Here is an 18,850-nt window from a genome sequence, read left to right on the forward strand (position 1 = left end):
AACCAGCCCTTTTCTGGCTATACCCATGTGCCAGTGTCACTATTGTGTCATTATAAAGCGCTTGGTGTTATTATACTGATGCAGATACCACTGACCCAATAACCAGCCCTTGTCTGGCTATACGTATGTGCCAGTGTCACTACTGTGTCATTATATAGCGCTGGGTGTTATTATACTGATGCAGATACCACTGACCCTATAACCAGGCCTTGTCTGGCTATACCCATGTGCCAGTGTCACTATTGTGTCATTATAAAGTGCTGGGTGTTATTATACTGATGCAGATACCACTGACCCAATAACCAGCCCTTGTCTAGCTATACGCATGTGCCAGTGTCACTACTGTGTCTTTGTATAAAGCTGGGTGTTATTATACAGATGCAGATACACATTCAGTATTTCGCTCAGGCTTTATTTATTCCATAACTTATCACCCAATATCGCTAGCAGTCTCTTGACAAGCCACTAACTTAATTCACACTACATATTTTTTTTCTTTCTATTATTTAATCAGAAAGAAAAGATAGGTTGTGGCAGACACTGCGAGGGCTAGTCATGGACACCAGTGTCCGTGTACGGACACCTTGCCTATCCCTGCACTAGGGCTGTCTCTTCTTCCTTGGCTTTCAAAAATGAAGCTTCTGTGGATCAAATCTGCAAGGTGGTTACTAGGTCTTCATTGCATAACTTTTCCAAATTCTACAAATTTGATACTTTTTGCCTCAGCTGAGGCTTCCTTTGGGAGAAAAGTTCTTCAAGCGGTGGTGCCTTCCGTTAAGGTCCGCCTGTCTTGTTCTCCCTCCCTTCCATTCTGTGTCCTCTAGCTTGGGTATTGGTTCCCACTAGTAATTGGAATGGATCTGTGGACTCTCCATACCATTGGAAAGAAAACTAAATTTATGCTTACCCGATAAATTTCTTTATTTCCTGGCATGGAGAGTGTCATGAGATGCAGGACATATGCAGGACACAGCAATGATGGTACAACTCTATTTTATTACAGAGCATAGCAATACACATCCAGACAGGTTGATTGTACTAAACTAACTGCGACACAGACACCGGACCTAAGCCCCGCCCACATGCTAGTGACATCACATCCTGCTATCATCACATCTTCCCCTTTTTCAAAGGCAAAGCATACATTCGCATATATTAAATAACAAGGTACACCAACAGGGTATACAACAACATTTTGTTTTAGAACATTATAAAAACAGATAAATTAGAAAACATGAACAAATAAATTACATCCTGACTTGGACATCGGGGTAGACTACCCTAGTCCACAGTGACCATGGGATTATTCTGCCCATACTTCCGGTCACTGTTCTAGCTAAAGTCAGTCCCTGTATCGGGCCGGAAGCCTCACCACTCTTCCGCTTGATGTAACTTTGCATGAACTGTCCTCTGATACAGAAGATGGTGAACAAGAGTCTGCTGGAGGCAAAGATATATCCCCGCTATGATCTTGCTGAGGGGAAGGCACCTCCCTTAGAACAGGGGATCCCACCGGCGGTGGTACTGAGGTATCCGGTTCCAGACTCTCAGGTACAGGCTGAAGATGTCTTCGGTTACGGCGTGTAACCGTCCCTCCCTCTGTAAGGACTGTGTAAGACCTTGGTTCTGGAGAGCGGCCCACTACCGTAGCAGGCGTCTTCCATTTCTTCTCATCATCCAGTTTAATTCTGACACTTTGGCCCGCTTTCAGTTCCTGTAAAGGCCTGACAGAATGTCTCCTGTCGTAGAAGAAACGATAACCCTTTTTGGCCTCTTCATCCCTCCTAAGGACTTCGTCCCGAGGAACAGGGCCAGGTGGCTTGAAGACACCCACTGAGGGTAAAGTGGTGCGAATCTGGCGTCCTAGCATCAGCTGTGCCGGGCTAAACCCGGTGGCTTGAATGGGCGTCGCCCTGTATGACAAGAGGGCTAGGTACGGTTCAGATTGCTTTAGAATGAATTTTGTTGTTTGAACTGCCCTTTCAGCCATTCCGTTGGCCTGCGGATAATGTGGACTTGACGTGGAATGTACAAAATCATATTCCCTGCTGAAAGCACTGAACTCTGTAGAAGCGAACTGCATGCCATTATCACTCACCAGCTCCATTGGAATGCCCCAGCGGGCGAACAAGCTCTTCAGGCGAATGATAACGGCCTGACTTGTGATATCATTCAGGGGTGCTATTTCCAAATACCTGGAATAGTAGTCGATAACAACAAGAAACTTTTTCCTGTGCAGTTCGCACAAATCAGCAGCTATTTTCTGCCACGGCCCCGCAGGCAGCGGAGTAGACATTAAGGGCTCCCTTCTCTGAGTAGGCCGGCGTTCCCGGCAAAAGGCACATTTAGACACGTTATTTGCAATGTCGGAGCTGATCCCAGGCCACCACACAGCTGTAGCTGCCCTTTCTCTGCACTTTGTGATGCCTAAGTGCCCATCGTGTATCCTGTTCAACATCTCCTTCCTCATGCTGACAGGAATTACAATACGGTCTTGGAACAGCACCAACCCCTCCAGCTCCGTGAGCTGCGACCTCTCTGGCTGGTAAGCATTTAAAGACATCCAGGCTGCCCGGCTCTCGGGCCAGCCATCTCTTATGTACCTTATAACTTCTTGCAGATCTGTGTCCAAATATGTCTCTTTCTTTATCTCTTCCAGTTTCCTTGAAGAAATGGACTTAGAGGCCAGAACTGAATCAACATACACATTTACATCCGACTCTGTGGAGGATTCTTCAGCAGCAGCCAGCGGGAGCCTGGACAGTGTATCCGCCACAACCAGCTGCTTCCCCGGCACATGCACTGCCTGAACATTGAACCTGAGCAGTCTCATTAAAAGTCTCTGGCATCTCAAGGGTGTTTTGTCGATGTCATAAGAATTGATAAGAGGGACTAGCGGTTTGTGGTCAGTTTCCAGACTAAATTTCTCCAAACCCACTAGATAACGCTGAAAGCGCTCACAGGCCCAAACTGCAGCCAGGCACTCTTTCTCAATTTGAGCGTATTTTGACTCCGCAGCCGTCAGTGTGCGGGAACAGTAGGCGATGGGCTGTAGTTTGTTGTCATTCAGCTGCAGGAGTGCAGCCCCCAACCCATAACTGCTTGCATCAGCACTAACCACAGTCTTTTTTGAAGGGTCGTAGAACCCCAGCACTGGGGCAGACCCCAGCAGGGACTTAGCATGCAGGAACGCTTTTTCTTGTGAGGGTCCCCAGACCCAGGCAACATCTTTCTTAAGCAACTCTGTGATAGGGTGCAAAACTGTAGATAAATCTGGAAGAAACTTGCCCACGTAATTTACAAGGCCCAATATCTGTCTCAGCTCATGTACATCAGAAGGGCTTTTCATCTGTTCGATAGCCTGAATTTTCTCGGGGTCCGGCTTGATGCCATCCCCGTTGATGACATGCCCAAAGTAGCATAATTCAGTTTTCCTAAAATGACATTTTTCTTTATTCAGCTTCAGCCCAGACTCTTTGATAGCCTGCAGCACACAACTCAAACGCTGATCATGCTCCTCCACTGTAGACCCATACACTAGAATGTCATCCATGACGACTGCTGTGCCCACGTGGCAACTCAGGAGAGAACTCATTTCCCTTTGAAAGATCTCAGGAGCGGAGGATATCCCAAAGGGAAGTCTGCAGAAGCAGAACCGACCTACCGGAGTGATAAAGGTAGTCAGTTTGCGGCACTTTGGATCCAGGGGGATCTGCCAAAAGCCGCTAGAAGCGTCTAATGTGGAAAAGAACTTCGCCCCAGCCAACTTCGGGGCTATATCTTCCAATGTCGGCAGCACAAATCTCTCCCTCTTCACTGCCTCATTCAACCTTTTCAGGTCCACACAGATGCGCACCTTTCCGTTTTTCTTTGCAACTGGAACAATGGGGGCACACCAATCAGTTGCTTCAACAACCTCTTCAATAACCCCCATAGACTTCATGCGCATGAGCTCTTTCTCCACTTGAGGCATGAGCGGGAACGGAATTCTACGAGGAGTAGAAATACTGTACGGGACTGCGTCACTTTTAAGTGCTATACGGACAGGTTTGCAGCTCAGTAGGCCCAACTCGCCAAACATATCTTCAGAGATCTCATTCACTCTGGCCACGAGGCCCAAGTCACAGGCTGCTTTTCTGCTCAATAAACTGTTAACACACTGACCTCGGATCACATGCACCCACATGGTGAACTTCCTTTGTTTGTACTCACAGCTGGCAAGAAATTTCCCCACACAATCAATGCGGCCACCAGGACTATGAACATTTGTAGTAACCTTCGCCAGCTGGGGCTGTCGAGGCAGTTTCATAAATTCAGCAAAAGACATTACAGTGATATCTGCTCCTGTGTCAATCTTAAAATCAACTTTGGCTCCCATTACAGTAAAAGTAACGTTCCAATCTTCCTCTGAGCTTGTCCGTTCCACAACAGACCCCACAAAAGACACTTCCTGACCCTCCTGGTCACTGTCCACCTGCATCTCCTTAATGTATTCAGTTTTACACACCACTTCAAAATGGCCTATTCTGTTACATTTTCTGCATCTTTTATCTCTGGCCGGGCATATAGCACTCTGATCATGAGCCCGGTAGCACCGTGTGCATCGGCCATGTTGCGCCCATCCACTTCTAGGCCTTTCCAGTACTTTAGATCTACCGCTCACACTGTGCCTTTCACTAGTAATTTTCCTAGACTGTTGCACTTCATCCACAATACTCTCAGACCTCAGATCAGCACTTTGCTTTTTCACCAGTTCACTCTGGCGGGCCATCCTAATAGCCCCGTCTAACGTTAAATCAGGCTCTAACTGCAGCTTCAGGGAGACTTCAGCATCTGCAATTCCAATAACTATTCTGTCTCTGATTTGCTCTTCTTTAGCAACACCAAACTCACAGAATTCAGCTAATTCATACAGGCTGCGCACAAATGACTCCACAGATTCTCCCACACGCTGATTACGTTTGTGAAAACAAGCTCTCTCATGAATCACATTTCTTTTGGGCACAAAGTGGGCACTGAGTTTATCCATAACTATATCAAAGTTAACTTCGTCCCCTTCTTGGAAAGTAAAAGCATTGAACACTGGCTCTACATCTTTCCCCATAGAATATAAAAGAGAATTAAATTGTACTTCACCACTCTCCTTGTTCAGTTTGGATGCAATCCTGAAGCGCTGAAACCGCTGACGCCATGTGGGCCAAGCTGCAGGCTGAGAAAAGTCAAAAGGCTCAGGTGGGGTAAACTTTGACATCGTCATCATCAGAAACAGAAGCGTAGTCCAGAACTTCTGACACCATGTCATGAGATGCAGGACATATGCAGGACACAGCAATGATGGTACAACTCTATTTTATTACAGAGCATAGCAATACACATCCAGACAGGTTGATTGTACTAAACTAACTGCGACACAGACACCGGACCTAAGCCCCGCCCACATGCTAGTGACATCACATCCTGCTATCATCACAGAGAGTACACGACCAGCCCTTAATTTGAGTTAAGACTTTTTTTTGTATAAACCTCAGGCACCTCTATACTCTTGTGTCATCTTCTTTTTCCATTTTCCTTCGGCCGAATGACTGGTGATTATGCGTAATGGGAGTGACACTTAACAGCTCTGCTGGGGTGTTCTTTGCCTCCTCCTGATGGCCAGGAGTTGAATTCCCACTAGTAATTGGAATGGATTCATGGACTCTCCATGCCAGGAAAGAAATTTATCAGGTAAGCATATATAAATATATTTTTACCAAAAAACTATCAGATATATGTAGATACAGTATATGTATTTATGAATAAATAGAACATATTTTGCTATGTGAAGAACGTTGGAATGTGAAATATTCATATTGTCATATTGGGTAGTGCACTTGAGAATATAAGATCGAGTTTTCGAGCAAGTAGTTTGTTAAGCTTTTTCCACTTTTTTGCTCTGTTGACTTCTGTGGGGGAATACGTAAATGTTCACGTTATATCCTACGTTCGGCTTTTTACGCGCATCAGGTTAGCGCTCATGTGAAAACCGTTTACTTTCAACATGTAATATGAGCACTACCTGACGCGCTCAAAAAGCTAACTTCTAGCGGATTTAGCACGCGAGCAGGAGCATTAAATAACGCTCCACTCGTAATCTAGCCTTTTGTGTTTAACCCAGCACATTAAAGCATTATAAAGCATGTCATCTTTGCAACAGAATCTTTTTTTCTTTTTTTTTTTTATAAAAAGATTAACATCCTGCCTAGATTTCAAGATTAAAAGCCAGCAGGCCAAAAAATAACGCACCTTTGCATCTTTCTTAGAGAACTGAGCAATTTGCCTTTGGTTTTCTGTCATATCACTTCCCAGGAGCAGAGATCTTGGTGGTCGCCCATTCACGCCATCCTCTAGTAGCGGAGTAAAAGAGTGAGGGTTTCGAAAATATACTTTTAATCCATGTTTCTGGAAAGAAAATTAATAATAGGCTTAGGTATCAGATATAATAACATTCAAGTGTTAAAACTAGCTTAGGATAGGGTTTCTCTATACTGAAGTTTGACTGCAGACCAACATACTGTAAGGAGGGCATCTGCAACATGTCAATGCTTATAGCTTACAAGCTGTTACCCATTGACCAAGGAAGAGAGGGCTTCTTTGTTTACTTCAGTAAATTATCACCCTCCCCTAATGATATTACAGAAAAAGTACAATTGAAAACTTTTCACTGAAAGTGTGGCAACCATTGGTATATTTTGAGCAGTACAATTCTTCTGATGCCCCCTTTTGTTGAGCTGAGGGTTGTGATATATGTGTGTGTGTGTTTGTGTGCATAAATGTGTTAGTATGAATATGTGTTAATGTAAATGTGTATACGTGTGTGTGTATCAACTAGGGACAGTTTATGCATCGTCTGTGAGCTAAACACAATTTAATAGAGTTGTTCAGAACTTAAAGGGACACTAAACCCACCCTCTTTAATGATTCAGATAGAGCATGCAATTTTAGGCAACTTTATAATTTACTCCTAATATCATTTTTTCTTTGTTCTCTTGCTATCTTTATTTAAAAAGCAGGAATGTAAAGCTTAAGCGCCGTCCCATTTTCAGTTCAGAACCTGGGTTATGCTTGCTTATTGGTTTGCTAAATGTAGCCACCAATAAGCAAGCACTATCTAGGGTGCTGAACCTAAAATATGCCAGCTCCTACGCTTTAAATTCCTGCTTTTTAAATAAAGATAGCAAGAGAATGAAGAAAAATTGATAGTAGGAGTAAATTAGCAAGTTACTTAAAATTGCATGCTCTATCTGAATCATGAAAAAAATTGGGGTGTAGTGTCCATTTAAAAGTGTTGTGAGAGAGCTCTAGTTGCCCTGGCCAAGGAGGAGCCATAACATGGAACCATTCAGTCTATATCCCACCTCTCCCAGCCCCAGTCACCTCATTCCCATCACACAGATTCAGGACATCTGGCCAGTGAGCCGCAGCCTCCTGCACTCCTACTGCAATTGTATTACTTTTTTATTTTCAGAAGTTTCAGGTAAAACGGTGTACAGTGTGAGAAACCTGTGTATAGTTTGCTATAACTGTATACACACATATATTTGTGTGTAGTGAGCCATAACACTGAGTGACACTGGGCTATAGCTTGGGAGACAGGGTGATATAATAGGGGAATCGTGTGATATAACTTGGGGACAGTTTGATTTATCTGGGGGAAGATGCAATATAATTGGGGGGGAGATACAGCTGGGGGTAATGAACCCTTTTTATAAACGTTTCAAGAGGCATATTTTACTATCAGTGTGGAATCTTGTGATAATATAACAACATCATCCCTTATAGATAAGTTTCCCCCTTTATTGGCTTTTTACCTGTTTCTTCTGTTGTAAAAATGTTGGTGAGCTTTTAAAATACCTGTTGAAAAAGGGGGGGGGGGCATTTGATTCATATTTAATTTGAGATAGGCACACAGGTAATTTGTTCCTTTCAGATTAAAGATGGCAAGTAATAATGTTACTAATATGATGGTAGATGGTTTTGCATTTAGGGCAAGGCATGAGAACCAGTTTTGAAAATTGAATTCAGTTAACTTTATATGACACTAAAAAATTTAACTTTTCCAATTCCTTATTTTGTTATTCTAGTGTTTCTGGCTGGCTATAGCCTTTTGATGTCTGTATTTTGGTTATTGGTCAAGAATTGCAAAGGTCAACATTTTTGTGCACACTGCTTACATAGGCTCAGATGATCGAAAATGCTACGAGGCAGAGAAATATTACAAGGTATTTGCCGCTATCTTGAGCAAGCCTATCAAAATATTCCAAGCTCCTGACATAGCTGCTAACAGATGGCATCAGTGTTTACTATACATGCCATTGGTCTGAGATGCTGGCTATAGATAACACCCAGCATCACCGCCCATATTGGCGATGTATAGTAAACGATCCCTTGGAATATAACTGCTGTGCCTAACCACTAAACCTAATACCCCTAAACCGAAGTACCCCATGATCGCACTACACTAATAAATATCTAAACTGCCACATACCTACTGCAAATACCTATCCTGTTAACCCCTAAGCTGCCATATACCCACTACAAGTATCTATCCTGTTAACTCTTATACTGCCACATACCCACCAAATGTACCTATCCTATTAACCCCTATACCGCCACTAGCCCACCCCAAGTACCCATCTAAACTATTAACCCCTATATCACCACTAGCCCACCACAAGTACCCATCTAAACTATTAACACCTAAACCGCCACTAGCCCCAACGCAAGCTAACACTACTCTATCTAACACACTCCTATAAACTAAACTCCCTAGCTTACTTAAAAATAAAAAAAAATCTAAATTACTGAAAAAAATAAAAAAAAAGTCTAAGTTACAAAAAAATAAAAAGACAGTATCCAAAATGAAAAAAATAAACACCATTATACCTAACACTAACCTACATGCCTCATAAAAAAAACCCACCCAAAACAAAAACCTAAACGCTAAAACTAAAAATGAAATGAATAGCCCGGCATTTTGTAGGGCGTTGCCCTAAAGTTAATACAGCTTTTTTACCATTTAAAAATTTACAAGACCCTCTCTACAATACAAGTAACCCCCACTCCCAAAATAATAAAGTCTAAAACAAAATAACATCCTAAAAAATAAAATTTAAAGTAAAAAATCCAGCTCCTCTTCATCCCATATTGGGCCCTTTACATCCCGGGTCCAGATGCTGGGGGACCATCTTCAAGTCGCAGAGGCGGACTTCGGCAGCCTCTTCCACTGCCTCCACTTCACATCTTTTTTAATGCTGGGTCCATATTCATCCCGGGTCCAGGCATCGGGGCCCATCTTTGCGGAGGCGGAGGCATACTTTGGTGGCCTCTTCCGCCGTCTCTGCTCTGCATCTTCTTTCTTCTAATCTGCAGCTCTCTTCCTAGAGCCCTAGTCTTCATGCGGTCGCTGCACACTGAATTTCCAGAAGTGCGGAACCCCTTTATATCAGGGTACCACTTCATCCCTATTGGCTGTTTTTTAATCAGCTAATCCTTATTGGCTGATTTTTATCAGACAATAATAAAAAAATGTTTTATTTTAAATTCTAATCTTCCAATAGAAAATAATTTATTTTCCATTGGATTTAGCACCTGAGGTAGTATGTGTAAGTGTAGTACTACTTAGGTCCCGCAGGCAATATTTGAAGTGTGCCTACACGGAAACTATTTTGCACATGCAGGGGGAATTGGTGAGGTGCTGTTGGCTATTTGAGTAATTTGTTCTTTAAAGCCACAACACATTAAAATAGGTTGATCTTACAGGTAAAATCCGTTCTCATTATTTTATCCCTTTCTATACACATATAAGCTTCCTTATCTTATATCTCTCTGTACACCAAAGTCCAATACTTAGGCCCCGATGATCGAAAGTGGTACAAGGCGGCAAAATATTCTAAGGGATTTGCAGCTATGTCGAGCGAGCCTGACGGATTATTCCAAGCTCCTGACAAAGCGCCATCGCAGAGAGGCATTTACTATACATGCCATTGGTTGGTGATGCTGGCTTAGACAACACCCAGCATCGCCGACCATATTGGCAATGTATAGTAAAGGATCCCTGCAATATTACTGCCATCTCCCTAACCACTGATCCTAATACCCCTAAACAGAAGTGCCCCACGATCGCAAACCAACACTAAACTAATAAACATCTAAACCGCAACATACCCATTGCAAGTCGCTAACTATTGACCTTTAACCCACCACACACCCACCACTAGTATCTATCTATTAAACTCTATGCCGCCACTTACCCACAGCAAGTATCTAACTATTAACCCCTATGTCACCACATACCTACCGCAAGTATCTATTAACCCTTATGCCACCACTAGCCTACCACAAGTATCTTACTATTAGCCCCTAAGCCGCCACATAACCACCGCAAGTATCTATTAACCCCTATGCCATCACCTATTAACCCCTATGCCATCACATACCCAACGCTAGTATCTATTAACTCAATTCCCCCATATACTCACCGCAATAAACTATTAACCCCTATGCCACCATATACCCAAAACGCAAACTAACCCAAAACCTAAACTCTGCTCTAAACTAAACCCCCTAAATTATAAAAAAATAAAAAATAACTAAGTTAAAAAATAAACAATTAAATAAACCTGAACCGCCAAACCCCAAACGCAATCTAACCCTACTTTACCTAACACCTAACCCCCCCTCTAAACTACCCCCCCAACACTAATCACACTAAGTAACAAAAAAAATAAGAAAAATAAAAGTTACAGAAAAATAAAAAAAAATCTAAATTACATTTTTTTTTATAAACTACAGTATCCAAAATAAAAAAAACAGTTATACCTAACACTAAACTACATGGCCCATAAAATAATAATAGTGATCAACTCTTTTGAAAAATAAAAAAATTACAAAGCCCCCATCTACATGAAAAAACCCCACCCCCAAAATAACAAAATCTAACTATAAACACCTAGGCTAGAAAATAAACGTTAAAATAAAAAAACCTATTCTTAAAAATAAAAAAACACCCCAAAAAAGCCTTAACTAACCCCCAAAGTGTTACTCACAGTTGATGGGGACTCTGGCTCCTCTTGATCCGATGTTGGGCCCTCTTCATCCAGGCTCCAGGTTGCTTGGGGCCCATCTTTGCAGCAGGGGAGGCAGACACCAGTGGTCTCTTCCGCCGCTTCCGCTCAGCAATCTTCTGGTCTTCTGCTCTCTTCAGAGAGCCCTGCTCTTTATGCCACACACTGAAATCCCGGAAGCACATAACCCCAATATATAGGGGTACCACTTAATTCTGATTGGTTGATTTTAAATACACAGCTAATAGCAAGAACTTTTTTAAATTTAAATTCTAATCATCAAATAGAAAAGGATAATTAGAATTTAAATTTTAAAAAGTTAGGGATTAACTGATTTAAAATAAGCCAATAGGAATAAAGTGGTACTCCTATATATTGGGGTTCCACGCTTGTGAGATTTCAGTGTGCAGCGGGGACCGCATGGAAAGCAGGGCTACCTGAAGAGAGCCGAAGACCAGAAGATAGTGGGACAGAGGCCGCGGAAGTCCGCCTCCGCCACTGCGAAGAGGGGCTCCTGGAGCCTAGATGAAGAGGGCCCTGGCATAGATGAAGATTCCGGAGCTGATGTGGTGGAAGAGGCCTCAGAAGATGGACCCGCGGTGACTGGAGCCTGAATGAAGAGGGCCCAACATTGGATCAAGAGGAGCTGGAGTCCCCAAGCACCCTACTCGTTTGACACCCCTTTTAAGAAGAGGCGGACCAGGGCTCAATTCTTGTCCGGGGCTGTGTTCCAAGAGCCCGGCAAGGTTTTTTAGTGCATCTCTGTGACACATTATTTAAACATTGATGATAAGTTTAGCGACAGCTTCATAATTATAATAAGGAGGTTTATTATTTATATTATAGTTTATTATAGTGAGTTATTTTTTGACAGTAGGCAGTTAGCTGGGCTTTCCAGGGGAGTGTAGGTTAGACATGATGTAAGTGTAGGCGGTATTAGAGACTTAGCTGAGCTTTCCGCGGGGGTGTAGGTTAGGCCAGACGTAAGTGTAGGCTGTCAGGGGGAGTTAGATGGATGTAGGTGTAGGTGGTCGGTGGGGGTAGCAAGGTGGAGCAGGGGGAGTGTAGGTTAGCTTTGATGTAGGTGGTCGGTGGGAGGTAGCGAGGCGGAGCAGGGGTAGTGTAGGTTAGGCTTGATTTAGTTATAGACGTGCTAGTGGGAGTAGCCTTCACTTTGCTTCAGACACATTGACACAAGATCTATGTTCAAAGCAGCGAAGTGCAGATTGTGAAGTGGGTAGCGACCATGTTTGTCTCTCCAGCTATCTGCTGCCGAGACTACATCGCCTACAATGAAACAAATTTTAGTTTCAGTGAGCACACTGTCTGCGCCGTGTAGGCACATTTCCAATAGGGCCCTCCTCCACAGCAAAATGCAGACGAGCGGCGGTGTGGGCCGTGACGTCCCTCTTCATTTTTTGGTAAGAAATGCAAATATTAAAACTAAAAGTGTGCACTTTAGAATGTCACATTAAAGGGATATTAAACAGTGCTCCTTTAGTAAAAAGAAATAGTGGTTTTTTTATAGTGTTTTTTTTAGTACAACAATGAACAGACTGTATAATATCTCTTTAAATAAAATGGATTGCATGCAAGCAATAAGACGTCTTTTTCTCATTTTCACCTTAACAATACCTTCTTCATGTCACCTGCAGCTGATATACAATACCAACACCAAATTGCACTGGTAAATGACAGGCTTTTTTCACATCTTGTGGTACCTTTACTATTTTTTCAAATTATACTGCCTGTCAAACTGAATTTACAATATAAGCGTTCCTTTGTATTTTGCCAGTAGATCTTATGTGAGTTTGAATGATTGATAACCAAATAATACATCAAAATTGATAACTGCATCTCTTGTTATGTCAAATGCTATAAAATAAATAGCTTTCCAATACATTAATTCAAGTGCTCATCACTACCGGGGTCAGGCAAGACTATCATTAATAACAGGATTCTGAGAGCTGAAGGCCAAATGTATAAGTTCACCTGAACAATTAATATGTAGGTCAGACAAACCTTTTTGCTATTTGAATTCACCTTTTATCTAAATAAATTGCTTAATTATATGCTTTGTGAGATTAATATTTTTTTATTGAAGAATATATTTCCTGTAATAACACACAATATAATTTGTTTGCAATCATAATAAAAGGGACAATAAAAATATGCATATGAAAGAGCACTTTTTAAGAATGTTAAAAAAATATTTATTTTGATTTTGGAACCAACAGGAAGTTTATCTCATTGGCTGATAAGGAAATTCCTCAATTATATTATGCATGAAAAACATATGAAAATATTGTGATAGATAAACTAGAAAGTGGGGAAAAGCAGTAGAATTTGCATAAAAAGCCTCTTAATAGAATAAAGTGTAGTTTATAATTTACATATATTATTTTTAATATAATATATATTTTTATATTTTTTATGCCGCAGGGTAAAGCAAGAGATATAGCAAAAAATCTGTCAAAAGTGCTAAATACAAAGCACTACACATTAAAAGAGAACAACTACTAGTCCTTAAAGACAAAACATCTAATGGCGCATTCTCGAGATTAATAACTACCTATAATCCCCAAATGACACAAGTGATCAAGATTATAAATGACAGCTGGCAAATATTACACAATGATCACTCATTAAATCGGGCTATAGGAGACAGAATCTCTGTAGGATACAGGAGACCTACAAGCCTAAAAGACAAACTCGTCACCAGTCACTTTGTACGTACGTCAAGAAAAAAGGACACTGACCCAGGCATGTATCCTTGTGGAACATGCTCTGCCTGTAAATATGCATTGAAAATCAAAAATATCACTGCTAAAACAGGAAAGAACTACATTTTACAGTCTCACTTCACGTGTAGAATCATGGGAGTAATATATGCACTATACTGTTCATATAAAATGACCTATGTCGGTATGACGACACGTGAAGTAAGAGTCCATATTCTTGAACATGCCAACAACATAAAAAATGCCACCAACGATGAATCAAATGGCAAAAAAATAACATCTGTTGCAAAAGATTTTCAGCAGTCTCACAACAGCAGCACAACATGACTAAAATGTACCGTCATTCAAAAAGTCTCCCTTGGCATCAAAGGCGGCAATGTGGAAAAATCATTATTGAAAATGGAGTGCAAATGGATCTATTTACTGAATTCTATGAAACCACATGGTATGAATGACTACAATAACTTCTTTGTTTATTTATAATTCCTTCGATCCTCCAGACTCCAGAATTTATAATTAACACAGATCACTTATTATGCCACATTAATAAGCCACCTGTCAATATGGACTCACCTCCATATATAATTTTTTCGATCTTTAAGACTTCACTATTTGTGATAGCATATTTATAATTAACTATAGATCACTTATTATGTCACACTAATATGTCACCCATCAACTTGGACTCGCTTCCATATATTCATATTAACCAACTCTTCACGTAATTGTCTTAAAATTGCACTGTATCCGTTCACCACTAGGTGTTAATTTGACTCATAACATCATACTCTCATTCACTTTAGTTCACATATGTTTTTACTTTTGTTTGCATACAACATCACCACTATTATTCGCACTTCATATTCTCCCTCACCTTTTTCCTATTAGTTATTATAGATTCATCATATCTTCCAATATTTAATATATCTGCCATGAACTCAACATATGGCCCAATGGTATATATAACGGGATGCATTACACTGAACAGATCTGATGTGTACAATTATCGGTACATCTTTTATAACTACTGGAATCCTTAACATTATGTGATTTCTAATTTCAAAACACTGCCTAAACTTTACTTAATGTAAAAATAAGACTACTGCAATAAACAGTGACTTATCATCGTAAGCCGTTTTTGTAGATTACATATATAACCATCCATAAGGCAATTTTTTACCTTACATTCATCTGTTGTGATAAATGTATCCTTCAATTTACATTACATGTATAACGGTAACATATGTGACAACTGCTAATTGCATGCAGAATCTTTTAACCGTATCTAGTTCGTGTACGGCATGTAAATAGTGATCGTCCATCATATGACACTGACTTACGTCACTGAGCCAGGATAGGCCCACATATGACTATTTTTTTTTTTTTATAAATAAATCTTTTATTGAGATTCTTGAGAAAGAAAAAGAACGGTACAATATATGTAAGCACATAAGCAATACAACAAAAACAATCATATATCACTTTTTTGCTTTGTACATCGATCTGCGCATCAGCTTGTCTAAACGCTTGAATGTAAAGATCTGCTATATAATAATGTGACATCTAACATGAGAATCTCTAATTTTCAATTAAAGCTCTTGACAATAAAAGATATATAATAAACCAATGGTTAGTGTGTCGGTCACATAACAACCATCTGATATAGGAAAAACTAGTTTTGTCTCTACTATAACCATAACAATGCGATATCAGATAATCTAAGCACAAGTAATGACATTCCAGTTTGTATGCAGCACATTAAAATGTATCATGACCTTCAGGGCTGCACAAGTTCGGTTACCTAGGACCTAAATAGGAGCCTGAATGTCTGATGATATATCACAGAGGTAATACAAATGCTGTATCAATGTGTCTGCTTAGTAATGTTAAAAGCAAAAACAGCGGGTAAACACCGCTTAACAATAAATATACAATCAAAGAGAGGGGGGGGGGGGACATGTCAGGACAATTGATTATATAATAACATTAGTATTATATGTCTTATTAGCAAAAGGGTCACTCTTGGGCACATCATGAGACAAATGAAAAATAAAATAAGAGGGCAAACAAACATTAAGTAATCTCACCGTACATACATTTAGGGTTATAGAGGGTATAAAGGATCATTAACTATAATTCACAATATGAAATAGGTAACAATCTGAATTATTGCCTAGTATATAAATGGCCAGCTGGCAGAATATAAAGAAGCTGAAATCACATAGTGAATAAACAGGCTAAGAATACTTGTGTGATAGTAGAGTGTTGTAATACGTTTAGGCTCAGAACTAAGAATTAAGATAATTATTTGCAAACTTGAGTATTTAAACCCTGCCCCCCAGGTATGGGCCCCATACCCGGACAGCGGGTGAAGTATGGAGATTGGAATATGGGAGAAATTCCCAATGGTTATCTGTTAGTCTCCTCTAAACTATGCATATGACCTTTGTGACTCCCCAGAAAAGTACAAGAAGTTAAACCCAAAGACACTGAGTATTAAAGAGGCCTATGCGTGGGCTAGTTATTTTATTAAATATGCATCTCCCAAAGAGAAACTACTATTGGACTTCCAAATAAATATATGGCCAACCGACAAAAGTGCGGTTTCAAATGAACATTAGAGGGGTATCAACTAAGCTATAAGGGAAATAAGGCAACATATTCTGCAAATGGGTTTACAACACATATAATTAGTTAGCTTCTGAGCCTTGTAAATGCAAATAACTCATGTTAGTCTGTTCCTTCCAGTAGTGACGATATATCACGTCTGCACCAAAATAACATATGGTAAGGGAAGAGTGCTCTACAATCTACATTTAGAGAGACCTAAAATATATATGTGCACACCAGCTCCAGCTTTGGATTGCTTTATATTTGGAGGCTCCATCTACAGTATAAGGCTATAGCTGAATAGAATAATATAACTTTTGAGCAATTTCCCCTTGTAGGAGTTCTTATATTTAAGGTAGGGAGTATGCTGCATTAAACAAGTCTGCTATTCATATGACAGGGTTCCTCCATAATTTTCCCCATAGGAGAGAAACAGCAAGCTAGTTAAAAAAATAAAAATATCTACATAGCTATCATTATGTGCATCATAGTAGGTTACTCCTAGGCTTTGAGTCTCTCTCTTTAAATAAACGTGGGGAGAACTTTACCCTCATTATATAAATGACGGGGCATAAGGACAAATGTTATGCCTGAGCCTCTATCACACCCCACAATGTGCCAAACGATGTATAACATATTAAGCAGAGATTAAGTAAAATCTACAAGCTAACTAAGTCACGATGTGCATTACATGAATAGCGTAGTAGACAATAATATAAAATGGTAAGGTAATGGGAACAGGGATTATTAAAAAATCATAACTGTGAACATCCTCAACTACAGCGAACAGTGCGGTATTAAGCCTCCCAATCTGCCACATGGCTCAACCGACAAAGGATAATGTCTCAGTCAATTAGCCTATGCCAAAATGGTTCCGGCTGCCTTCATGGTCGGGATACAGTCCCTTAGCTACAAGATTCTGGAGGTCAGCAGGGCCCGGTACAATGCCCCTATATAGAAGAAATATCTCTGTTACCCATAAGAGCCTGCTGGATGTAAAAGCACTCGCTAGTGCTCAGTGTTCTTTATCTCTCACCCCATGGTTTGAGGTTAATTCTACGTAAGGTGCTTTAGATGTATGGAACTGGGGAACCATCTTCGCAATGTTTCTTCCTTCTTGAGCAGCCGGGTGTATTTTAGGCTCCCGGTATTGAGCGCTGCGTGAAGAGATTTGTTGCGTACTTTGCTTGACTGAGGGCACTGTGTCATCTTGCATTGGTGACTTCCTGGGATTCTGTGTTTACAGGTGTCCACACCTAATGGATCTCTGATGTTACAGCTGCAACAAGGTCAGCACGGCTCCTATGTCTCTCTGTAGCTCATGAAAGTGCTGAGACAGTGATGACCGGACCTTCAGTTCCCAGTTGTCTATGGCCTCCATTACTGTTGGTCTGTGTTGCTCCATCTGTCACAGTAACGGTTGCACAGACGAGCACAGAGTCAGTACATCAACAATAGCAGGGTTAGTTGCTGTATATAACAGTGTTAGGTTGATTATAATTCCCGATAGTCCAGGGGAAGCGATGAAGATCTTTGTGCAGGCCGCAGCTTAAATTTTTCAATTGTCTAGATTAGAGCTTCATATTAGAAAGTTTCATACAATAGTGGCATCAAACGATGTGAAAGTCTCTATGAAGGCTATTTATAACAAAGTATTTAGCGATGTCCCTGTTAGCCGAGGATAATCAACAGATTAATTAGATGAAATGAGGAGCTCCCATATTTGCTTCCTTCCTGATACGGTTGCTGGCCAGACACCATATGATGGCTATTTTGACGTTGCACCATAATACTAGATATGTGCGATTCGTTTCGGATCGATTCGGAAAATTCTGCAAATTCGGATCGAACCGAATTTCCGAATTAAAATACTGCAGAATTTACCGAATAAATCCGAATTACTTCGGATTTATTCGGTAAATTCAGATGGCCATGGATTACACTACTATTGTACAGTATAAGTCTAATCCCACCTAACACTTACCGAAATTCCAAACCGAACCGAACCGCATCGAACCGAATCCAGCCGAATTTAGTACATAATACTAGTCTAATCCCACCTAACACTTACCGATATTCTGAATTTCCGAACAGAACCGAATCGAACCGAATCCAGCCGAATTTATTCGAATCCGAATGAATCCGAAACAAATCCGAACCGAATTTATTCAAATCCGAAACAAATCCGAACCGAATTGATTCAAATTTTTCTGAATTCGAATCGCTCCGAACCGAAATTAAAAAAAATCTGAATCGATCCGAACCAAACCGAACCGAATTTTTTCGCCATGCACATGTCTACATAATACATCTCACTCATACAATTGGCTGGCAATATAGAGCGACAGTAATACCTTGACTATCAACACAGAGGAGTTACCAGTTCAGTGCCAATCA

The 18,850-nt window shown here is 40.7% G+C and overlaps 1 protein-coding gene across 1 annotated transcript in view; it reads right to left on the reverse strand.

Annotated features, from left to right (window-relative positions):
• Positions 1–18,850, reverse strand: part of PYROXD2 (pyridine nucleotide-disulphide oxidoreductase domain 2) — a 214,253-nt gene that overhangs the window by 178,703 nt on the left and 16,700 nt on the right. The window contains exon 5 of the mRNA XM_053692557.1: positions 6,283–6,438. Within this exon, the coding sequence (XP_053548532.1) occupies positions 6,283–6,438 (156 nt within the window). The remainder of the gene's footprint in view (positions 1–6,282; positions 6,439–18,850) is intronic.

The sequence above is a fragment of the Bombina bombina genome, chromosome 9, assembly GCF_027579735.1.
Source record: "Bombina bombina isolate aBomBom1 chromosome 9, aBomBom1.pri, whole genome shotgun sequence".
Lineage (NCBI taxonomy): Eukaryota > Metazoa > Chordata > Amphibia > Anura > Bombinatoridae > Bombina > Bombina bombina.